Below are 25,102 nucleotides of genomic sequence, written 5' to 3' on the forward strand. Positions count from 1 at the left end.
CTGGGGATGTGCCCGCAGCCAAGGCACATGTCCTTGACCGGAATCGAACCTGGGACCCTTCAGTCCGCAGGCTGACACTCTATCCACTGAGCCAAACCGGTTAGGGCTGCAGGGTCTTTTAAAAAAATACATATTTTTATTGATTTCAGAGAGAAGGGAAAGGGAGAGAGAGAGAAAAAAACATCAATGAGAGAGAGAATGATGAGAGAGAATCATTGATTGGCTGCCTCCTACATGCCCCCCACTGGGGATTAAGCCCGCAACCCAGGTATGTGCCCTTGACTGGAATCGAACTGGAACCTCCAGTCTGCAGGCCGACACTCTATCCACTGAGCCAAACCAGCTAGGGCTTTACAAGGTCTTTTTGATGTGAAAAACATAAAAAGTATAGGTAATGCCATCACAAAATGATGTCCCAAACTTATCACCAAATTCAGATGATATTGGAAAAATCCATTTTGTATCTAATTTATTTAATAAAATAAGGCATCTGAGTTCTAGGTGGGAGATACCTTTGACTTCCTAATATTTCTTTAAAAGCAGTTTCTATACCCTCTTTCTATAATTTGCCAATTAACTATTCTAATCTTAAGTCAGAAAAGGTAACGTTAATAAAGGAAACCATATGCTAACACCAATAAATCAACAAACAAGTGCTGGCCACCGAAACCGGTTTGGCTCAGTGGATAGAGCGTCGGCTTGCGGACTGAAAGGTCCCAGGTTCGATTCCGGTCAAGGGCATGTACCCGGGTTGCGGGCACATCCCCAGTAGGAGATGTGCAGGAGGCAGCTGATCGATGTTTCTCTCTCATCGATGTTTCTAACTCTCTATCTCTCTCCCTTCCTCTCTGTAAAAAATTAATAAAATATATTTTAAAAACAAAACAAAAAACAAGTGCTGGTGAGGATGTGGAGAAAAGGGAACCCTCATGCACTGTTGGTAGATTGCAAATTGGTGCATCCACTATGGAAAGGAGTATGGAGGTTCCTTAAAAAGATTAAAAACAGAACTGCCACATGACCCAGTAGTTCTATTTCTGGGTATATATCGAAAGAAACCCAAAACACTAATTGGAAAAAATATGTGCACCTCTATGTTCACTGCAACATTATTTACAATAGCCAAGATACTGAAGCAACCCAAGTATCTATCAATAGACAAGTAGATAAAGATGATGTGATACATATACACAATGAAATATCACTTGGCCATAAAGAATGAAATCTTAACATTTGTGACAATATGGATGGACTTAGAAGGTATTAATTTTTTTTTTTTTAAATATATTTTATTGATTTTTTACAGAGAGGAAGGGAGAGAGATAGAGAGCCAGAAACATCGATGAGAGAGAAACATCGATGAGAGAGAAACATCGACCAGCTGCCTCCTGCACATCTCCCACTGGGGATGTGCCCGCAACCCAGGCACATGCCCCTGACCGGAATCGAACCCGGGACCTTTCAATCCGCAGGCCGACGCTCTATCCACTGAGCCAAACCGGTTTCGGCTAGAAGGTATTAATTTTGCTGAGTGAAATAAGTCAGAGAAAGACAAACAGCATACGATTTCACTTATACGCGAAATCTACATAAACAAACAGACTCACAGGTACAGAGAACAAACTGATGGTTCCCTGAGGGGGAGGTTGGGGACTGGGTGAAAAAGGTGAAGGGACTGAGAAGTACAGATTGACAGTTACAAAACAGTCAGGAGGATATCAAGTACAGCACAGGGCATACAGTTAATAATATTGGGATAACTACGTATGGTGCCAGGTGAGTACTACACTTACCAAGGGGGGTCACTTCGTAAATTATATAAATGTCTAACCACTATGCTATACAGCTGAAACTAATATAAAATAATATTGAATGTCAACTCTAATTGAAAAATAAATGTAAAAAAATAAAAACAAACAAGCAAAAATATCTACTAGCATTTGGAAAAGTCAAATTTGAAGCTTTTAATCTACCTTAACTGAAAGGGATTATAAGGGAATTATCTAATTCACTGTATTTATACTTTATCTTCTGAGAATAAAAAGAATTAAGGTAAAAAAAAAAAAAAACCTCCACAAATGAAAGCCATCTAAAAACATCAGCAAGCCTTCCTAGGAAACCTGCATTGAAAGGCATTCAACACAGGGTCAGGAAATAGCAAAAGTGATTTCGAGGCGCACATGTTTTTTAAGCCTCCACTGGGCAGGTACTTACCCAAACACCCAGCACTGCGTCCCCACGCGCTTGCACTGCGTGTCGGTGAGGTAAGCGTAGTACTGTCTGGAAGGACAAAGGGGGAATTCACTGAGCTTCTGTAAGACCAGCCAGTCAACACGGAGTTGAATTACTGTGACAGATGAATAGACAGATGTCCTGCCCTGTTCCACGCACGCCAGCTGCCTGGTCTAGTTCTACTTAAGGAACTAGGAAGCTGGTGACTGCTGAGATGTTCCTGTGAGAGGGTAGGAGTTCAGGCTGGGTGGCAAGGAGGGGAGCCTGGTTATTGGCAAAGATGGTCTTGGTTCAGGGACAGGCTCCCAGAGCCCTGAGCCAAAGCAGCCCCAGTGGGCGGGCGCCTCAGTCTCCCTCTGTGGAGGCGATTCTGAGAGTCACCGGTGCTGTCATTAACGGTCTCCTCTGGCTCCCTCCAGGCCAAGGTGGCTGATGGTAACCAGGCAAAAAGCATAGATGTTTCCTGGCTCTCAGAGACCAGAATGGACCTCGAGGTCACTGAATGCCAACGATTCTGAATGTTACTGACAAAATAAAAAATTTTTTTAAAAAAGTGGGTGGGCAATGATATAGAGTTGGAAGACTTAGAGCAGCACCTACCCAACAGAAATACAATATAAGCCGCAAATGCAAATTAAAATTTTCCAATAGCCACAGAAGAAATGCAAAAACGAACAGATGAAATTTTCATAATCTTTGTTATTTAACCCAATCTATTGGAAACGTTATAAAGAAGTGCTGCATATTGTTTTGTATTAAGTCTCCACAGTCCGGGGGTTTCACATTACAGCACATTTCGGTGTGGACTAGCCACACGCTAGTGCTCAACCCGTCCCTACAGAAGCTGCATCCGAACCAGGAGCTCATCATCGTTTGGGGATAACAAACTTTGAGGATTTATGAAAGCCATCTATAAAGGCATATAAAACACACAGAACTCTGCATTACACTTCAGGGGATTCACTTACACCTAAAGCTCATCCAGAACTATCATCTCTTCACCCCAAAGACCCCGCTGAAGAATTCTAGTAATAAAGAATTCAGGTCTTTGCCCAGCCAATGTCTCAGTGGTTGAGCGTCAACCTATGAACCAGGAGGTCACGGTTCAAGTCCCAGTCAGGGCACATGCCCAGGTTGTGAGATCAATCCCCAGTGTAGGGCATGCAGGAGGAAGCTGATCAATGATTCTCTCTTATCATTGATGTTTCTGTCTCTCTCTCCCTCTCCCTTCCTCTCTGAAATCAATAAAAATACATCACAAAAATATATTAAAAATATTGAATGTCAACTGTTATTAAAAAAATAAATATCATTTATGACTTCAGATCTACCATAAAAACATTTGTATTTTTCAATAATCTCATTAAAAAGGGAACCTCAACATCACTGCTACTCATGTTTTTTAATAAGCACTGGAGATTATAAGGGGTTTGAAAATAATGTTGTGGTTTTGATTATTCACTTCTGTTACTGAGGTCTGAGCAAAACATTTTCTTCATATTATGAACATATAATTCTGTACAATGATCGTTTCATGGAAAATCTGCTAGTTTATGTGACTTCCCTCATGCTAAACAGGAACATACAAAGCAGGTTAACATGCTCAAGTGACAGTCAGACTCATACAGCATTACCTCACTGTGGGCGCCGTGATGCCCCCAATAAAGAGAATCCTACACCAACTCAGTGGATGACCGGCTTGGAACACAAAGATATGTTTCAAGAAGAAGGTGTTCAACTCAGTCAGCTGAAAAAGAAGGAGGCAGCAGTCAACCTGGTACTTCATTCTAAGTCATAATCATATATTCCCTCATGGGAATTCTATAACTGAAAATAACTGGTCTGTTCAAAGCATTTTCAGAGGACACCTGGGGTCTTCCAAGGGTTGCTACTGAGACTTGTAATAGCCGGTACAACATGGGCATCAGCCAACGGGGGTCAAGAGGGAGGCACTGGGGTGCTGGGAGAGGCACATGGGGGCACCAGCTACTTGTCGTCATGCTTCCTGTTTCACACAGTTGTCACTTGGGTCAGGTGTGTGATCTGCTGGGATAGTCATGGTTCAATTCCTGGTCAGGTCACACGCCTCAGTTTCGGGTTTGATCCCCAGTAGGGGGCATACAAGGAAGCAGCCGATCAATGATTCTCTCATCATTAATGTTTCTATCTCTCACTCTCTCTTTCCCTAAAATCAATGAAAACATATTTAAAAAAATAAATTACCCAAAGTGGCAACAGCCTAGACACAATTTTAAAAATCACACATTGAATTTGAAACACACACACAAAAAAGCCTTGCATTTGTTCCTTTGGTCCTGAAAATGATCTTTCTAAAAAGCAATCCAATGCCTAACTCATTGGGTGATGGATGCTTATTATGAGCTCCTTTAGGAGAATTTTAATTTGTTCCTTGTCATTCAAAGATTCCTATTTTAAAATGCCTTCATGATGAAACAGCCAGCTGGTAAGCAATGTCAACTAAATTCTTGGATAGTTTTCTTTTCCCCTAGTTCTGGGCACCTGAAAAGAATACCTGCCAGATGATCATGAAAAGGTATATCCCAGCCACTCTCTGAAACGAAGACTTGGGGTCGAACCACCGAACGTAGGTCCAGCTGGCAGGGGTGAACTGCAGCACGGCTCTTTTGATTTTCCCAGTGGTGGTGTGGATGTCCCTGTAAGAAAAGAACAGCTCCAGTGAGCATCCGAAGAGAGAAGAAAGGGGAAGAACAAAAACCCCAAAACAAGAAAAAACAAACAAAAAACCCCTCTGCGCTGACTGTTTACAACCAATGCTCCGCACAAGAAGATGCCTTTCATTGTGAACTGTCTCTGCAACCAGGGCCTCTCTCTGCACAGGTGACACTCGGGGAAGTCCGGGATGACAGGCACAGCGCAGAGCCCAGGTCCCGCAGAGCCAGGAGAGGCCTAGCTTGGTGAGTGGCTGACGAAAGAAGCTGAGAGGCACTGGAGACCACCTTCCGGAGCCAGGCAGGAAGGAGGGCGCCAGCAAGAATCCGATTCCCTCCACTGTTTGCCTCCCAGATCGGGGCGTTTTAGTAAGAGAACATGCTCCATATTCTCGCGGTCTCCCACATCTGCACTCACCCTGTTTCTCCCTCAGATAAGTGAGCCGTGATTTTTAACCTTATTTTTGATCCCAGGATGGACTCAATTAAAAATGTCATATGCCCATGACAGAAAGTCCCATATTACAGATGAGAACATTTAGGCTCAGAGAGAGCAACTGGAGGACGCAGGCCCACTCTGCAGCCTGGGCGCGGGGGTGCCGAAACCCAGGGTACACAGCAGTGAGCAGTGCCGACTTACGTCAGGATCTTTACGTCTCAGACTGTGCTAGGTGCTGAAGGCACAAGTGCAAACAAGTCAGGCCTTCATTCCTTTGGAGGGAGGTGGGGGAAGTGGAAGGAAACCAGGTTTGTTCCTCATTCACTCACCTACCCATCGACAAGCATGTAGTGGGAAAACCTTGCAGCAAGCACATTCGCGGCAAAAAAGAAATAGCAAAATAGAACTATCCAAAGTAAACAAGAACTATGAAGGACCTGTATTTTTAAAAAATGGCCAAACTTCGTCAAAAGATGTAGGGATAGTTGGGAATAAATAGAGAAATTCGGCATAATTGGGATCTGGAATACTTCATATAGTAAAGAAGTTGTTAATTCAACTTAAGTGAATCTATAGTCATTTGTACATTTCATAGAACTTTTAAAAAAGCACCAATGGGATTTTCTGTTGATTAGTTTGTTGACCTGACAAAACAATTCTCAAGTCCAATTTGAAGCATAAATATATGAAAGTAGGGAAGCATTATGTCAGAGTTTAAGGAGCCAGACAGTCTGACACAAATTCAGACTCAACAGTTCGCTGGTTATATGTCCTTCAGCGAATTACTAAACCTAAGTCTCTGTATGGTCATCCCTAAAATGAGAAGGATGTAGTGTCTACCCCTCGGATTGATAGAAAGCTCTAATGCCATACTGCTTACAGAGCTTGCTTGGAGCAGTATCCAGCACAACTGCGGGTTGTTACATTATATATGTACTGCCTTAAATATATTGACAAGCAACCTTTCCAGTCATTGACTAAAGAAACAATTCTAAAATTTCTTATAATAAAAAGACTAAATCATTGAAGAATTAGAAGAAAATACGGGTTAACATTAACCTAAACAAAAAGATTTAAAGCTTTTGAAGTTTAAATGACAAAATTACCACACAAAAAATTAAAAGAGATGGCAAAATGGAAAATCACATTTATGACAAATGTTAAAATCCTTAATCCAGAAAAAGCACAATGAAAGAGAAAAATCTAATAGAAATACACTAGAAATTTAACATCATACAATTTTATGTGTAATAAAATTGACAAAGCTTAAAAATAAAATTCAAAGCAATAATGAAATGAACACATATTCATTGGTGTATACAGGTAAGAACATAAATTGGTATATTCTACTTGTAAGAATTTATGTTAAAAAAATCAGATATGCACACAAAGATACATATTCAAAATGTTCACTTTTTTATAAAAGTGAAAAGTTTGAAATAACTAAATGCTCATAAAAGGGAACTGTTTAAATACCTTATGGTTTATCCATATGTTGGAGTATTAAGAAACCCTTTAAAATTATATTTTTTAAAAATTTAAATGCTGGAAAATGCTCATATTTTGTTATATAAAGTTTTAAACACAATAAAAACGACTATTTTCATTATCTCTACCGCGTTCTTTTCCTCCTTATCAATGGCATGGCTCCTGCCAGTCAAACTGAGGAGCAAGTTCAGAGAAGCAGGATAAAGAATGACGGGGTGTGCACTGTTCTCCACGGAGGAGAGGAGGAACACGCAACCAGACAGTCAGAGACAACTGCCTGACGACGTAACAAGTGAGCCAGGTCAGGAAAGTGAAGGACCGTGGCCCCTGGGAACACAGGCAGACCCAGGCGGACGGGAGTATATACATGGGCTCAGGGCGCTCGGTTCCCTGGAGGGTGTGGAGAAAGGTACCCTGCTGAGTCCACGGAAGCACACTTTGTCCTACAGACCACGAGAAGCTATCATCGGGGAATGACATGGTGAATGGGACATTCTTTTTTTTTTTTTTTTTTAATTTTATTGATTTTTTTTTACAGAGAGGAAGGGAGAGAGATAGAGAGTTAGAAACATCGATGAGAGAGAAACATCGATCAGCTGCCTCCTGCACATCTCCTACTGGGGATGTGCCCGCAACCCAGGTACATGCCCTTGACCGGAATCGAACCTGGGACCCTTCAGTCCGCAGGCCGACGCTCTATCCACTGAGCCAAACCGGTTTCGGCGAATGGGACATTCTTTAAAAAATCAGTCCAGCAATGTGTGAGGAGGCTTTGAGGGGTTACCTTGGAGAGAGGGGGCTAATTAATCCAGCGACGGCAGTCTGAATGCAGGCTGAGGCACACAGGTGGAAAGGAGACAGTTTTGAGAAAATCATAAATGACATAGTACTTTCTAGATGAATGCCTAAAATTAGGTTTCTAATCATTTATGAGTTTCAATGACTAATGTGTAATTTACTTCTTGTCATCAAAGACTGTGCCGTAGGCTGCATCTATGACAGCAGTTCCGTGCTCGCGGGGAAAGCTGTGGCGCTGTCCAGAGGGGCGCGGCTCACCTGAAGCTGGCCCAGTGGTAGGTCCTCATCTCTAAGAACCGGCAGACGACCATGCCCAGCCAGATGCCGCCGCCGTTGCACAGCAGGATGTCCAGGACCACCTGGTCCCACCAGCACTCAGCGAAATTGGGCAGGAGATGCATGAAGAAAAGCTGAGGACACAACAGACGATGGTGGTAACATAAAAATAAAAAATGGAGCACTACACATAAAGATAAATTTCCTTTTTTTAAAAAAAACATATATTTATTTTGCCCTGACCAGTTAGGCTCAGTGGCTAGAGCGTCGGCCTGTAGACTGAAGAGTCCCAGGTTTGATTCCGGTCAAGGGCATGTACCTTGGTTTCGGGCATATCCCCAGTGGGGGGTGTGCAGGAGGCAGCTGATCGATGTTTCTCTCTCATGGATGTTTCTAACTCTCTATCCCTCTCCCTTCCTCTCTGTAAAAAATCAATAAAATAAAATATATATATATTTTTTTTTTAATTGATTTCAGAGAGGAAGGGAGAGGGAGAGATAGAAATATCGATGACAGAGAATCATGAATTAGCTGCCTCCTGCATGCCCCCTTCTGGGGATCGAACCTGCAACCCAGGCATGTGCCCTGACCAGGAATCCAACTGTGACCTCCTAGTTCATAAGTCAATGCTCAACCACTGATTAACACCAGCCGAGCCAATTTCCTTTTAATAATACATGTTTTATAAAAAGTTGTTGATATGTCAGTTTTTCCTGATGTATTAAAAAAAAAAAGTAGGGTTTGTAATCTAGTTCTTGTTTTTTATATTGCGAGTGGTTTGCAAACAGTACTGATGCAGCCAGCTCACCTTTTGATAGAGGCCTTTAAAGAAATGATGACCCCTCTTTACAAAATACTACTGATGAGCTGCGCTGGCTAAGGTCAACACGACAAGAACTCAGGAGGGTAAAGGAGAGAAGTTCTCAGACCTGCCAACAAAGCGTTGGCATAATCCTCAAAATTAGCAGCTTGAAAATTGAAGCTGTGCATTTTAGAAATATTCCACTCCCTGTTTATTTGGGTAAAACAGGGAGGAAGCTGTAAACATAAAGTAAAAAAGCTAGACCTTGATGACATGATATACGGAACTGATAGCTTAATGGGAAATCTCACACTAACTGATTCCCAAAATGATCATCTTTTATGAAGCACCGATGATGAGCAGGTGGTAAGACAAAATAAAATCAAGGTGCTTGCTCTCCAGGGCAGGAGTCAGATGTTCATCTAGAACAGTGATGGCGAACCTATGACACGTGTGTCAGAGGTGACACGCGAACTCATTTTTTTGGTTGATTTTTTTGTTAAATGGCATTTAAATATATAAAATAAATATCAAAAATATAAATCTTTGTTTTACTATGGTTGCAAAGATCAAAAAATTTCTATATGTGACACAGCACCAGAGTTAAGTTAGGGTTTTTCAAAATGCTGACACGCCAAGCTCAAAAGGTTCGCCATCACTGGTCTAGAACCACACAAAAGGGCAGCTGTGGAAGTGTTACCATGGTGACATAAAAGGAGCATAGAGGGGACAGAAGTCATCCTGAGAGATGGCAACTGCACAGGCTTCTGCACGGAAGGTGTCCTGAAGTGGGGTCATTAAGGTCAGAAGCAACTGGCTTCGGGAGACGGAGATGGAGATGGAGACGAGGCATTTCAGAAAGGGGAACAGTAATGCCCAGGGTGGAACAGAAGTCTACTGCACAATGTTGTTCAAAACAAGGGCAGAACAGCTGTGTCCGGGACAGAACGCCCTGCCGTGTGAAGGCCCAAGTCTGAAATTACAGAGAAACTGCCTGGGGTTCTCTAAGGAGGCAACCCCATAATTAGAAAGTAATGTAATTACAAAGTAATATAAGAGAAGAGAATTACTCTGGAGTAATATAATAAATACTACAAAATAAAACTACTCATGAGAGCATTTCATGGACTGTGAAACATTACCAATGCACGTGTATGGGGCGCCTGCCTCCTTAGCGTGCCTGCTGCCAAGAGGTACAAAGCAGCTCCTGCAGGTGACGGTAGGATCTGCGCTCTGACCCAGGTGGGTCACTACCCTGAGGCACTTTCCCAGGCTTCCAGCCATGAGGCGGAGCATCAGCTCTTACTCGGCAGCCGGTGATGACACAGTTGCTAAAAGGAAGCGGCTGCGGGGGTGGCGTGGAGCACACCGCAGCCTGGGGAGAACCCTGCTCCTCTAGGTTAGGGTCAGGATGATGACTGGCTTGGAGAAACAGGCTGTGCACATGGCCAAATTGTGTTTCTTGTGAATGAATAAGAGTAATATAATAACTAAACAATAAATGAGTTCATTCCCCGTTTCATTTTGCTAATGGTTTTTCAAGAATATATCTTTTTTCATTCATTAAATGAGATAATACGTTTGATTACTGAGATGCAACGCTGCACCGGTAACTCATTCTTCAGCTACAAAACATCATCTATGCCCTAGTAATTCCTAAACACACAATCCTATTTATTTCAAGCTGGAAACTAGTTACTGGGTAAACTACCTATTTACTTCTAAGCAGATCTCATTATCCTTTATTTGTCTCACTTGGGATTTCAATTTCATTCTTTAGCTTTATTTCATTTGTGTGTTTTTTTAATTTTTTATTTATTGATTTTAGAGAGAAAGGGAGGGAGAGAAACACTGACTTGTTCCACGTACTTATCCACTTATTATGAAGCATTCATTGGTTGCTTCTTGTATGTGCCCTGACGAGTGATCGAACCTGCAACCCTGGCGAATGGGGATGATGTTCTAAGCAACTGAGCTACCCGGCCAGGGCTCATTTGTTTCTCTTTAAGATTTGTGACATAGAGGCATAGTTTAAGTTAGCAAGAAGCTAGTTTCTTTCTCACAAAAATATTCCTAAGGGGGTGTTTTCAATGCAGTTTTGTTCCCGAGCTGGAGAATGGATACTTGACTGTGAACTTAAGGACCAGCTTCTTCCTCCATATAAACTATCCACACTGCAGGGTCCAGATGACGGCCCACCCCCTACTTACCTCAGTTAGCTCCCAGGTGATGCTGATGGTCCAGCAGAGACCATAACTGCGGATCAGTAAGGCCTTCATGGCCCAGCCCCAGAAATGTCCAAATGCAAATATATCGAAATGGCTGATAATCCTCTCCCAGGTGATAACATGGCAGTTCACAGCATACTCCTGTTTGAAGTAAAAAGGGGAATAATTAATGATACTCTAGAAATCAACTGGCTTCCAGATTCTGAAAATAAACAGGAACTGATGTGACCTTAATAACTAATATATGTCCTGCCCAACAAAAATGTTTTCATAACTGGAGATTCTTGAGGAAATAAGGATAAGCATTAATTAGAGTTTATGAATTAAATTGCTTTGCTCTGAACTGCAAAAGCTGGGTTAAAATGAGAAGTAAAATAATTTTACAAAGGCTTACACATCTCAAAGAGGTATCACATATGCTCTGTCACCTGACCACAGGGCAACTGTGTTAGGTCAGTAACAAAACATAAATAAAGCCCTAGCCGGTTTGGCTCAGTGGATAGAGCGTCAGCCTGCAGAAGGCAGCCAATTAATGATTCTCTCTCATCATTGATGTTTGTATCTCTCTCTCCCTCTCCATTCCTATCTAAAATCATTAAATATATATATTTTTAAAAGTCCAAGAAAATTGTGGGGGAAATATATCTGAGACATCTTTCTCCTAATCTCTAAGATTTTATAGACTTCAGTGAGCATGAAAGCACTTCTTCTTATTATTATTATTATAACTGTATAACTGAAGACTAGCCCAAAAGGCAAGTACAGATTTTAGAGCCAAAGGGATCTTAACCAATTTGTGCTCTGAGCAAAATACGTATCTATTTTAAGTTTCTATTTTCTCCTTGGTAAGATGGGGATAAGACTGTCTGCCATGCATGCGTGAGGCTTGTATAGATTCAATATAAAGCGCCCAGCCCAGTGCCTGGCAGAGTAGACAACCCCAATCAGCCCCTGCTATCACCCTCACCCCAACTGTCACAATCATTATCATTAGAAGCTGTAAGTCACCCTGCACCATCCTCTTCCTTAGAGTCCGAACCCCCAACAGACTGTTCTCCCCAAGACTTCGAAGTCATTTCAGGCATTCTTATTCCTGCCTTTAGCATGTCCTTTATAAACGTTAAAGTCTGGAAACACCATTCCGAAGGGTCTGACCAATCTCAACTGCAGTAGAAGGATGACTTCTCGGGCCTTTTATTAAGTCCCTTCCTACTGTATCTTGCTTGTTAAACAGGGTCTGTCTCTGGCCCACATGCCTGACCTCCCATTGTGAGCATCGCCAGCTCTTTCTCCAAACTGTACCAAGTGTTAGGCACTGAAGGGAGGGGTGCGGAGCAAATGCATTACCGTATAAAATAGCCTCTTACACCAAAGCACAGAGCAGCTTCAGTCAAGAATAAAGTTATGTTTTGTGATTTAGTAAAGCTAATGAATGCAATGGCCTAAATCCGTGGTCGGCAAACTGCGGCTCGCGAGCCACATGCAGCTCTTTGGCCCTTGAGTGTGGCTCTTCCTAAGCCTTAGGAGTACCCTAATTAAGTTAATAACAATGTACCTACCTATATAGTTTAAATTTTAAAAATTTGGCTCTCAAAAGAAATTTCAATCATTGTACTGTTGATATTTGTCTCTGCTGACTAATGAGTTTGCCGACCACTGGCCTAAATCATGACAAGTGGCTCCTCATGGCAGCAGGTGGGAAGGATCGTGGTGTAGGCTGGAGGTGACGGAGCCGATGCAGCTCCACCACTGAGGGCCTGTGTGTGCAAGGCGCTGTGCTAGGCCTCGTGGATAATGTTACTTCCTTAGTTCGCAGTCAACTCCCCAAATACAGTGTGTTACCCGAAGTCCTACAGCTACCAAGTGACGGAAGCCGACACACACCCAAGGCCGTCTCCCGATCACGCTCACACGCTCCCTGCCACCCCCTTGGCTCCGAGAGGACTTTGCTTCCCTGACTATCCCTCAGGGAAGCCACGCCCTCACCAACCTGCACAGAGACCTGTGTTTAGCTCTCTACTCAGGAGACACGGAGCAGGAGCCATTGGAATGTGCACGGACTCCCTCCAACACCCAGGAGCCCAGCAATGCCCGGAACCACTGACCAGTACATACCATGATGTCCGCTTCCCTTGTGGCATAGCGGAGATTTGGGTCTAGCCAGTACATTATGGATTTCACCTGCTCGAAGTTCAGGAAAAGGAGGAAGACCAGGAAGAGGAAGTAGAGCACGCTGAGTCCTGAGGGAAACAGAAAGTGTCACTGTGACACAGCGTGTTGGACCCCCCGGTACAATCTGGGCTTCCCGGTGGGAGTCTCATGCACAGTCCTAGTTCAGACTGAGAGGGTCGGCAACAGTGTTGAGAAAAGGATGCTGAAGCCGAGACCTGAAGGACTGGCAGGCAGAGGGGTCAGGTGGGGGTGGGGGTGGAGGGGTGAGTGCAGCTTTCAGGCCGAGAAAGGTTGCAGGTAGGTCCCCTGGAGAGAGAAGTGTCTGGAAGCCGGGATGTGGCTGGGGTGCCATCAGCATGGGGAAGGGGTGCGGTGGCCCTGAAGTGACAATCAGCTGGGGGCCACGGCAAAGGTTTCAGATTTTATCGTACGTGAAACAAGGAGCACTTGACAGGGTTTCAGTGGGGGATACGATGATCTAGGAACATTTTACGAGGCCGACTCTGGCCACTGTGTGGAGAGGGGGTGCAGGTGGGCAAGGCCGGTGTAGATAGTTGGGGGAACAGTTCAGCAGTGACAGGTCTGGAGTGCGGGAGGTGGCCCACATAAGCCCTTGCAGGCGTTACCTTACTGTCACATCCTATCATAATTGGTTTCCTCATAATCTTCCCACGTCATTGAAAAATAAAGTTAATCTACTCTAAGAAGGCAAAAGCCTGCTAATACACTTTAGAAAGGTCTGAAAACCAACCACTGGGGCTTTGTCACTTCTGTTTCTGTCGAACCTGCTAGAATTTATGTGTTAATGTAGGACATCTAGACACTGTGATACAAATGACCTTGGACCACAGCACCCCGTCCAAACTTGGCTCAGCACTCATCTGCAGGGAGCCACTCCAGAGGAGAGGACGTCGTGGCTGGAATGCAATGGACCGGCTACAGCACCAGGCCTTCCAACAGGGAGCTGCCAGTCCCGGGCCTGGGGCAGGTGTACAGGGGGTTGGGGGCGGGGGGTGCAGAGGAGCATTCCCACCAGGTCGTGCATCCCTGGGCCTAGGCACATAGGTGTGAGGACCTCCTCGGGTTTGCACTTATGCACCAGCTATTTTCACACAAATTTTCAACTCAAATGCTCCCCCACTTCCCCAGACCTTTTTATTATAATCCTTTCAAAATAATTACTTCATGGCTGGGCTTCGAGGTCCATGAAGAACATGAGAACTTGTGTGTGAAGCAAACATGCATGAATGCATGTGTGTCTGTTAGGGGAGGAAAGGATCCATAGTTCTCATCGGATTAGCAAAGGGATCCAAGATCCCAAAAAGATCTCAGGTAAGAAACAAAACTGCTCATTTCCTATAGTGGACCATTTGAAATAGGAAAAGCTCAGGTGTACCCAACTAGCTAAAAATAACTTTTAACTTCAAGCAGATACACTAAGTCCATGAGGTGAAAGTATGATGCAACCAGGACTGTCTTTTTAAAAATGTAAATGAACCGCCGAACCGGTTTGGCTCAGTGGATAGAGAGTCGGCCTGCGGACTGAAGGATCCCAGGTTCAATTCTAGTCAAGGGAATGTACCTTGGTTGCGGGTGCATCCCCAGTAGGGGGGCATGCAGGAGGCAGCTGATGGATCTTTCTCTCTCATCAATGTTTCTAACTCTCTATACCTCTCCCTTCCTCTCTGTAAAAAAAACAATAAAATATACTTTTTTAAAAATGTAAATGAACCATCTCACTTCTCTGCAAAAAATCCTCCCATGACCTCCGACTGCCCTTCGCACCCACAATCCTGAGTGGCCTACAAGCCCTGCAGGTTTCCGACTGTGCCTAACTCTGACCACTCACAGCTTCCCCAGGCCTAAGCTCCAGCCGCCCGGGCCTGGAACACGCCGAACGTTTCCTAGCTTCGGACCACTGAGCTCATTCTGTCTGGCTCCCACCCCGCCGTGGCACGCTCCGATCCTCCTCTGCATGCAGGTTGTGGATGAAGCACCCTGCCTCCAGCCTCCCCTCACCCACAGGCAAAAGCAGCCACCCAGTCACTATCACCTCACATGGTCCTAACACTTAAGCCACATCGGACTTTTCTGATGACTGGTTTAACAGTGTGTTGGCTGCAGATGTCCTCCCTCCTGACTGGCAGAGCGGCTCCTGGGCTGTCTGCCCATCACAGCCTCGGGCAGAGCAGCGCCTGCCCACGGGGCACTGAACGAAGGTCCAGAATGACCACTAAGTTCAAAGGGATTTACCTTTGATCCCTGAACATTGAAAGAAAAACAGGCAACCTTGAGAGAAAGGTCCGTTAGGGTCCTTATGCAGAAGACTACATTTTCTGAAGTTAAAGTAATTTATTTGATGTCTTATTTAGGCAAGATAAAGCCAATGTCTATAGTACTGAAGATCTGTGTTAAATCCATTCAGGTGATATTTGGACTAGAAATCAAATAAAAATAAGACAGCCAGTATTTATATAAAATACTGATCACTAAACTGTAGTTCAAATCAGGGCTCTTTGTCTAAAAGACTACCTTGCCCAAGTTCTTTCCCATTCATTACACTGAGATCGCTGGACTTTTCAGTCCTCCTCGATGCCGAGGAGACCAATGTGCTCCTAGGATACACCTGAGCTGCACTAGCGAAGAGAAACAGGAAGATGCTTAACCCATTGTCTACCATAAGCGTCTATAGACGCAAGCGGCGGACCTTCCCCACACGCCACACGTGTCTATTAAAAAAAAAAAAAGTTTTCCCTAAGTGGCAGCCCTGACCAAATTTAAAATCATTTTTTTGTGAGAATTTTCAGCTGAAAATATTCAAGAACACCCGAATTGTAATATATTTATTTTTGTAATATTCATTGCAAATTGATTTTTTAAATTCAAAATATCGTGGCGGGTGGGGATGGTTTCCATTTTGGACGTGTGGTGGTTAACTGGTTAGAGAAAAGCAAGCCACCATCCCTATGTCAAGTCCTGTGTACAGTAGAGCCACAGCATAAGAAGGGGCAAGTGGAGCTAAAACGGTTCACATGTACCAGGATGTTGACTGTCACCAGTACTTGATTTTGTGGCAAAGATTTTAATAAAAAATTTATATTAGGAACACCAAGAAGTAAAAAGCTATAGTTTTTTTCCTATAGAGTGGTAAGCAAAACTGCTATGATTATATGCAGGGGAAAAAAAGCTTTTTAAGTAGCATATATTTTAAAATCCAATGGGTAACTCACCAAACACCATTCTCCATAAGGCTGGATGAGGTCGAGTAAATGGACCTGCAGAGGTAACATTACAGGGTTAGAACGAACTCATTTCAGAGACAAGACTAAGGACAGTAAAAGGCCCTTTACTTAAATTGTTTTTTCTGACAGATACTTTGAGGTCCAAGTCTAGGGTGACATGATTCATCCACATTGTAACAACTATTGCCATACACATAACAGGCACCAAGTCTCCTCACGTTGTGTGTGTTTTGTTTTTTTCTTTGGAACTCAGGTCATCATTTCCCAGGGAAACAATGTTATAACAGTAAGTAGGTTACCTGTAAGTAAGTGTAAGTCATACAGATTGTTCCTTAACAAGTGAAAGCGCCCTGCTCACAGGAGTGTGTGTGTGTGTGTGTGTGAGTCAGGGTGGGGGCGCACTGACTTATTCTGAAAACGAAAGAGAAAAGACAAATACTATGCTTTGAAAATAAGTGAGGTGAGTAGTGAAACTGAAAATAAACTCTGAGCACTGGACTGTGCAGGCTTTTAAGATCATGAACTGGGGTAACAATAGCTTTTACCTGGCAAGTCAGTTTCCATACACCAATGCAGATCATGTTCAATGAAAAGTTTCACAAGATGAAACTTACTATAAGTGATACACAACACTTTTCTATTTTATTTCATTAAAAAAAAAAAGGTAGAAGAAGGCAAGCAAGCTGGTTGCACCAGAGTGATTTACGACCAACTGAAGGGTTACAACTCGAAAATGTTGAACACTGTTCTAATGGGCACCCGACCTGCCCGGAGCTGCCCGCGCCTTTGGACAGCCTTCCCACACTTGGAGAATTTCCAGCGTTATGCGTCCCGCGTCTCCCGGGGAGATGCCAGAACTTGCTGCCCAGGATTCTTTATAACTAGGGCCTGGTTCTGCAGTAGCACCCATGCCAGACTTGGCCTCAGAGCTGGCGGCAGAAGAGGTGACCATGCACAGCCCTCCTCTCCTCCCTCTGGTGCTGGCTAGCGTGGTGGGAGGTGGCACTCCTCACACTGCTGACTGTGGCATGAGGTTCCATTAAGTTCACTGCAGAAGTGACAGGGGAACAGTCTAGTCTAAGCTCACTGGGATTGCCTCATTTGACCAGCTCTGCATGACATGCCAGTTCTAGAAGCTTCCCTGGGAACTTGTTTCCCAGCCTCTACAATTCCTCAAGCCAGCCAATATCAGTTAACAGGCTTTTAAATCAGCACAGTCAGCTTCTGTTGCTTGCAACCGGGATCCTGTCTGAGGCAAATATTTACACTATAGTTTTTATTCTGGAACTCATTCCAAAATCCCTCTCTTCTTACACAGGCTAAATTAAAACATATATGAACTGCTTTCTTCTGATGTATCAAGTTCACATAAGGAAAATCTGTTACAAGTATCCCCACTATCCAATTCACAGTTCCTGAGTATAGATGGTGAGAATTCAGAAAGTACATTAGCTTTGTGAGAGACTTTGCTTTATCCAAATTAATCTGGTGCCCGAGTTTTGGATGGCAAGTAGTGAGAGCCCAGAGAGGAAGAGATACCTATGGTCTTTTTAATCACCTGCTCCTCTCTCAGAAATGAAGCAGAGAAGCCTGAATCCCCTTTTAGGTAACATAACGTCGTTAACTTTCTTCACATGCCATTGGAAAACCGACAGCTAATATTGCCATCTTTTAAGTATTTTCTCTTCACTCTTCACTGATTTTGAGTTGATGTCTCTTGACTTGTCACCATGAATGAATGATCTCCGTATTATGATTGATGGCTATCTGGCTTGAAATATTACCAGTACTTCATCCATGCCACTGAATTAACCTCTCATAACAGGGGACCCCAGCTTTCTCTATGGTTTCCTCTTACAAGGTCCAACTCTATACTTTACTTGGCTTGCAATAGAATTCCATGCCCAATCAACACTCCAAATCATATGCTGTTGTTTTTCCTCAAGAGCAATCACAATGTTAATTTATAATAGTCAGCAGTACTTTCTGAGCACTCACTGGGTACCAGGCTGAAGCCTGAGACACCCCCACGTTTTCTCTTAGTTCTCCTAACAGCTGGGTACCATCATCCCCATTTTACAGATAATACAGTGAGCCCCAAAGAACTTGTCCAGGGTCACACAGCTCACAGGACTCCTTTTGGTCTGAGAGCACAGAGTACTTCTCTATCAACTCTATCAGGAGGAGTGGAGAGCCTGAGCCAGGACTGTCTCAGGGTCAGGAGAGCAAGGCGGGAGAAGCAAGCTGCTGGGAGCTGTTGAGGTCCTGCAGTTTGGAACTGATGTGCAAGGTCAAGAGCTGCAAGGATGGGGCAATGCCAGGCAGCTGATGGGAGTTTCCTCACATCAACTAGTAGAAAGGCCCCGAAGTCCTCTTCCACCTGCCATTGCTGTAAGAGAAGCCTCCGGAAAGCAGACACCGCCCCGGCTTATCTGACCCTAAGCAGCTGTTCCAAAGTGAGAGGACAGACAGGTGCTTGAGAACCTGGGAGCCGAGGGGCCTTCCAGCTCACTTAACCTACACACAACTGCTTCAGCCCCAGGGTACTTCCCTCTGTTACTCTGTGATTCCCTGTGACAGGCCCACGCTGTTCCAGGACCTGGAAAGAGAATTTTCATTTTATTGCAGTGCTGTTTGTTTGCTTTTAAGCCTTGACTTATCCCTAATTGATCTGTTTCCTCTTTTTTCTAGGTTTCCCACTTACACATCATAATTTCACATCACAATGTTTCTCACAAAAGACAACTTTTAAAAAGGACCTATCAGCTTTGCAAACTGAAATGCACTGGATCTGAAAAGGCTTAGGAAGGTGGGTTTCAGAAGAGACAGAGTACAAGGTGCTCTGTCCCCAATCAGGTTGGAGGGAACCAATGGCGCAGGTGAGTCTCAGCAGCCAACTTCAGAGCTGCCCCCTTCTGAGAAGTGCACTTTAGTAACATTATTCACTGAGAGAACCACCTTCTCCACCAGGCAGTAATTACTAAAATACCATTATACTTTTTAAGAACCAAAAATGAGGCTGGCATTTTTCTATACCAGAAGCCTTGGTATTTATGCTCACTGAGTCACCCACGCTTGGCTACTCCATGCAAGCCGCCTTCTTAAAGCCATGCTTTCCGAAGCATGGTCTGCCTAGGAGGGTTAGTACCACCGCAGCCTCCTCTGAACATGTGCTTTCCTCAAGGCTTCTGCAGAGACCTCATCTCCCAACAAGCTATGCACAAGTGTGCCTGGAGGAGCCTGGAGCCCAGCAGGTCTCTTCTCCATGCCCAGGCAGCGGAAACAGGGAAGGCACTGAGTGTGGGGAGAAAGAGGCCTGTTTTGCTCTGGATTCTGGTTTCTTACCAGGCTCATTTCAAACCACATGTTTTCTCTTCTTCAGCAGGCCCTGCATCTCGAGGACATGTAATCAGATGTTCAGAGCAAGCTGAATTTCAAAAGACATAGAAACACAATGTCTTCATCATGAGAAGAGGAGCCTTTCAAAACGACCTTAGAAATTAGAAAGAAGGCCATGGCTTGTCTTGCCAGCAACCGTAATACCTACAACTAAGTTTAAGGGACCAAACCCCTCAGGAGGTATAATTCTTTAAACAAAAACTAGAAGTTGCACTTTTGTCCTCAGGCCCTTTTAGTCTGCTTCTTCCCTTGTTATTTTTTTCAGCTTTATTGAGGTATAATTGATAAAACTGGAAGATATTTGTTTAAGATTAAAGTTTAAATGTCTCTAAGAAACAAGAAAAGTAAATAAAAGTGTCCCTATGCATATTTTCAACCTAAGGGAAAAAAACTTAATGAGAAAAAGTAGTGAGCAGTGGGCAGAGAATGAGGAGATAAGAACTTGGAAAAAAAAAAAATTAGAAGCCGTGAACCTTCTGGATCACCTTCAAATCTCAGGGATGTAATTGGCACCACGCTGAGCTCAGAGAAGCCAAATGAGCCTGAAGGACAAACAGAATGATAAAATCAGGAAAATCAGGAAATACTACTTCATTCTAATCAGAATACCTTACAGAAGTGCTGAGGGCTGTTTGTCTTGCAGATAAGTCAAGGGGAAAGGAGGGCTAATGCTGTGAATCTTTTTGCTGACAGATTCGTTACTTAATTCAACATCGATCCTCTGAGGGCCAGGCACTGGGGTGCAGAGCAGGCTTGGGTGCTTTGGGAGGGGGTGGAAGAGGAACAGTTCAAGGAAGTCTTCAGAAGCCAGAAAAGTCCACCAGACAGTTATCTGCTGAAAGACATCTCAAAGCCAACTGGAGACTGAAATAGGTTTCTAAATTTCACTCCCCTGACAGTGATATGATTACACTCAATTATAAAATTACACTTATATTTGAGTGTCAATTGCTGTAATGAGATGATGGAAGTAGCATTTAAAACAAACAAACGAACCAGATTTAAGGGAACCAAAGCAGAACGGGAGAGAAGTCGACCGGAGACCAGACCATCCTTCCCGTCAACCCGGGTCTGTCCCTCCGGCCTGTGGACAGGGCTGAAGGAAGGAACTGGAGAGCCTCGCCTCTTACTCATCCTATTGACTGACAAAGGATTTGTTGAGGATCCATTCCTCTCCCATGTGCCTCTGCTGAACTCCAAGCCGAAGGAGGGAATCCTTTCTTTTCTTCTTTCAGTCAATGAGAGCTACTGAAGATCTACTGTGAGCTACTCCTCTGGGCACTGTAAGTTCCTGTCCTCAGGTCTCCTTGGAAAGAGGCTCGACGTCCAACCCTAGGCAAGGAGGTCTGAGGGTGGGTGTGCTGGAGGCTTTCTAGAAAAGGTTTCTTCACTCTTAAAAACACAGGAAGAGAGGACGTCATCTTCTGCTGGACCCTGTCAGGACCCGCGTCTGGCGCTGAGCAGCTCCCTCAAAATCATCAGGGCAGGAAGCACAGGCTGGGACCAACGTGCTGGAGATGGTGGGAAACGGAGAGGTCCCCGAGCCACTGAAACAGCCAACCCAGGAACCACTCTATCGGGGAATTGCTGGCGATGTATGGAAGGCAACATTTTTCTTATTCTTTAAGCCATTTTGAAATGGATTTTCTATTACCTGCGGTCCAAAAGACTCTGTTATAAAACCCTATGGAGAATGTCAAGGGCTTCTTTGTTATTCAGAGTCTGCACAAAAAAATCACAGGGCTCCCTTCCCGTAGGAGTTGACCGATTCTACCACACAGATAGCACGTATAACTCACACACATGAGCCACATGGACGCAATCATATGTAGGCCTCTACTCAAGCATGCAAGGCAGCCTTTACTGGGTCAAGGAAAAATGCATTTGAAGTTGCCAAAACAGAACCATTCTGTGAATGCCATCCACTGCAGGCACTGCCCCAAAGTGTCTTTCAAGGAGAAGACAAATGTTGGGCTTTGTCTCTTCATTCATTTCACTACTTAATTTGAGAATACGTGCCATGGGTGGGGAGAATGGAGAATAGATGACAAGACTGGAGCAAGAAGGGGCATAAATATTTCACTCAGAGAAGCAGCCGTCTGGCACGTGGCTCCTGAGCGGCCTGAAGTCGGCTGGCTCTGGGAGGGGACAGCCACACAGCTCAGGAGCACCCTTCCCAGTGGCCTGGCTTCCCCGTCAACTCCAAGGCACCTCCCAAAGCCACCCCTAACTTAAACACAGTCGATTACATTCCTTAGTTGAGTATCCACTCCTCTCCCATGTGCCTAACACCCCATCCTGCATATGAAGATAACCGAACTGCCATTGTCCTTTCCCTGGTCTATCTGAGACCTTGTTTGGGGATGTTCTACCTCCAGGTGAGTGTTGTGTGTGAGCATGTGCCCAGAGGTGGCGGGGGAAGGAAAGGCAGGAAGAGAGTAGGAAAGGGAGAAAGTATGCAGGTTTGGATCGATCTGCTGGCCTCTGCTGGTCTTGGAGGATGTTGCCAACACAGGAGTATGGCCACATCCGCCTTCTGCAGGACCCAGGGCACACTGCCTAAGACCACACTCCTGAGAAAAGAAAGCCAGAGACTGATAGAGAGGAAGAGAAGCAGAGGGAGACAGGAACATAGGGGAAGGCAGAGAGAAAACACCTCACAGAGAACCTGATAGAAAAAATGACCAGAGCAATGCTGAGTACAGGAAAACACGTGAGCCAGGCTGGATCACCAGGCTGACATCAAGTAGCCCCGGGCCAGATCACCAGGCTGACATCAAGTAGCCCCGGGCCAGATCACCAGGCTGACATCAAGTAGCCGTGACCTCTTGGGGGAATGACGACTATGGGTGCAGCCTTCTCAGCTGTGAACCGAGCAGGCTGAACTAGGCGAGCCATAGGGGATCCCCCCTCATTGTATGTGTATGTTCCACAAAGTCCCCACATCCAGGATAAGAAAAGCATACAACAAACTTAACTTTTATCTTTCCATAAAGAAAACAAAAGCACAGCTCCACATGGGAGACTGGGCAGGTTGAGTGGGCTCTGAATATAAGACTTCATTAGCAAATAGAGGAAAAACCAGCAGAAATCACAAAATGTTACCTCCAATAGATTTTAGCCCCCAACCTTCAGGGCCTTTGGTACCTTAAGAAAAACAACCGCTAGTGAAGCCCCAAACCCAGCTCCCACTAAAGCTTCATGGATGGGTGGCTGTAACATCACGGCTATTGAGCTGGCAGACTTCCAAAACGGCTCTGAGATCTTAGATCAAAAAGCCTTAAGAAATAGCAATTAAAAAAGAAAGAAAGAAACCTTCAAAGTGTGAAGAAGTAACCCTTAAGAACTAAGCAACAAATTAACACAGAGCCAAAGAAAGCAGGAGACTTAAAGAACAGACCTGACACTTTCGGACGGATCGGTTTCCTGAGCATGTACTCTGCTGATTGACTTAAAGGAGTGGGACTGGGGACAGGTGAGATAAGAAACAGAAACAGAGGACACAGGCCAGTAAGGGTCCTGGCATCCACTGATAGCAAACAAGCAGCAGGCCTTCACAGGACACAGAAGATAAGAGTGCTTCCGGGAGGAGTGGCAGTCACCACCACCACCTGAACTGTCACCTACTCGCCTTCCCTTGGGGCTTTGGTGGCAGCTGGCCTTGTGTTGGTATCCCACCTGGGACAAGTCTTACAATCTTCTTGCACTGGGCTGTATTCTTCAGTTGCCTTTGTATGGAAAGGCCGGGTTCCTGAGCTCAGGGGGACTGCCTGGTGGTTCCAGTGCGTGTGAAATGATGTATATTGCAGGGGGCCACTTAGCTGGCACTGCAACATGGCACCCTTGAAAGAGGCCAGGCTACGCAATGTCCAAACGATCTAACCCTAAAATTCTGAGACTGTGCGTTGGAGGTGAGAAGGAAAAGAAGCTGGCAAATAGCCAAGCAGCTGACTGACATCAGGGTCTTTTCCTAGAAAGTGAATCCCACAGCAAGGCCAATTCATTCCATATCATGGACGTCTTGTCATCCTGCCCCAATAACTATGCACATGAGAACCCCCGTGGTCATAGAAAGGCCCAACTATGTTTACAATATGTGCACAAGACATGCAAGTGTTAATGTGTGCGTCCCTCCAAATTCTGATGTTGAAATCCTAACTCCGAAGACTGCTGGACTTCCTAGAGACTGAACCAGAGTTACCTGACGGGAACGCTGGCTATTCTTTAAGACAAGAAGGACCCCAAAGGCGATTCAGAGATTATCCAGGCTGAGCCATCACTTCCATCATAGGCTCAGAGGGCAAAGGTCATGGAGAGGAAGGGAGAGGGGGGCAGCCTTCACCTTGGTTTCCAAGGGCAAGCACTGAGGTAAAAAGAACTATTCTCAAACCTTAAGACTTCTTGATCTAAGATCTCACAGAATTGGCCTTCCTAGGTGCTGGACTAGCTTCGCACCCATCACCCCTCCCTTCTTTCTCATTCTCCTTTGGAACAGGAATGTCCATCCTCTGCCTGTCCCACTATAGTGTTATAGAACAGCAAGAAGCTAGGGAAATACCAGGACAAAGGAATAGGGCAACTGAGACAGATAGTTCAACAGCACTTTGCAGCCATCTAGTAAATCCTATCATCCCTAACCAGGGACCAGGGACACTGAAGAGTAAATGGTTTGCACTTCTCCTCAAACAGAGGGTAAACAGCTTAAATCACCCTACGCAGGGAGACAGATACAGAAATCAAACTAGTGCCATTTGCCAACCACACCAAGGAAAGACAAATTAAGAGAATAAATCTCATTTTGGTCCATCAGCATAAAGCTGATGAATATTCTATTGATCTGCCCCTAAGATCTCCCTTAAATGCCCAGCCTTTAAAATCCCTGAAAATGAAGGCCCCAGTGCACTCTTCTTTCAAGGAACATCTCCATGCCATCACTCCCCCTTCTTCTCCCACAGGCACGTATCCCCTAACCTCTAAGGGACCCCATGAGACTTGCAACCAGGGGAGCAATGGGCAGCAGCAGCTAGTCCAGGGCTAACCCCCTGAACCTGTCTCCACGGCCCCCTTTTCTCTGACTTCCCTGTGAGCCAAGGCGGCCCAGCCCAGGCTCTCCTGTGGTTTCCTCTATGCCCTTCCTTGTGTCCCTGCCCTAAGTATGTTTTTGCTGCTGTCAATAAATTCTTGCTTGCTTTTCTATACTTTGTCTCTTGATTGAAATCTTTCCTTCAAGAAGACAAAAACCTATGTCTCCTCGTCTCGGAAGCACATAACGTATCCGGTTTCAGGTTCACAGCCAGAGAAAATTGTGCTTCAGGATAAATCCTCTGTGAAGCCCC

The 25,102-nt window shown here is 44.7% G+C and overlaps 1 protein-coding gene across 7 annotated transcripts in view; it reads right to left on the minus strand.

Annotated features, from left to right (window-relative positions):
* The window catches only part of PTDSS1 (phosphatidylserine synthase 1), a 48,741-nt gene that overhangs the window by 12,612 nt on the left and 11,027 nt on the right, over window positions 1-25,102 (minus strand). For 2 of the 7 annotated variants that reach the window (XM_070392169.1, XM_070392171.1), the window contains 7 exons: window positions 16,356-16,400; window positions 13,069-13,193; window positions 10,936-11,094; window positions 7,906-8,057; window positions 4,766-4,907; window positions 3,867-3,979; window positions 2,215-2,280 (listed from right to left, as the gene is read on the minus strand). In XM_070392169.1, coding sequence (XP_070248270.1) covers window positions 2,215-2,280; window positions 3,867-3,979; window positions 4,766-4,907; window positions 7,906-8,057; window positions 10,936-11,094; window positions 13,069-13,193; window positions 16,356-16,400 — 802 coding nt within the window. Of the gene's footprint in view, window positions 1-2,214; window positions 2,281-3,866; window positions 3,980-4,765; window positions 4,908-7,905; window positions 8,058-10,935; window positions 11,095-13,068; window positions 13,194-16,355; window positions 16,401-18,888; window positions 18,967-20,239; window positions 20,309-23,166; window positions 23,212-25,102 lie in introns of those variants that run through there. The other 5 variants (XM_070392165.1, XM_070392166.1, XM_070392168.1 and 2 more) reach the window with 5 other exon arrangements.

This window comes from Myotis yumanensis, unplaced genomic scaffold (assembly GCF_028538775.1).
Source record: "Myotis yumanensis isolate MYYU_CA2020_CCGP unplaced genomic scaffold, mMyoYum1.0.hap1 SCAF_15, whole genome shotgun sequence".
Taxonomy (NCBI): domain Eukaryota; kingdom Metazoa; phylum Chordata; class Mammalia; order Chiroptera; family Vespertilionidae; genus Myotis; species Myotis yumanensis.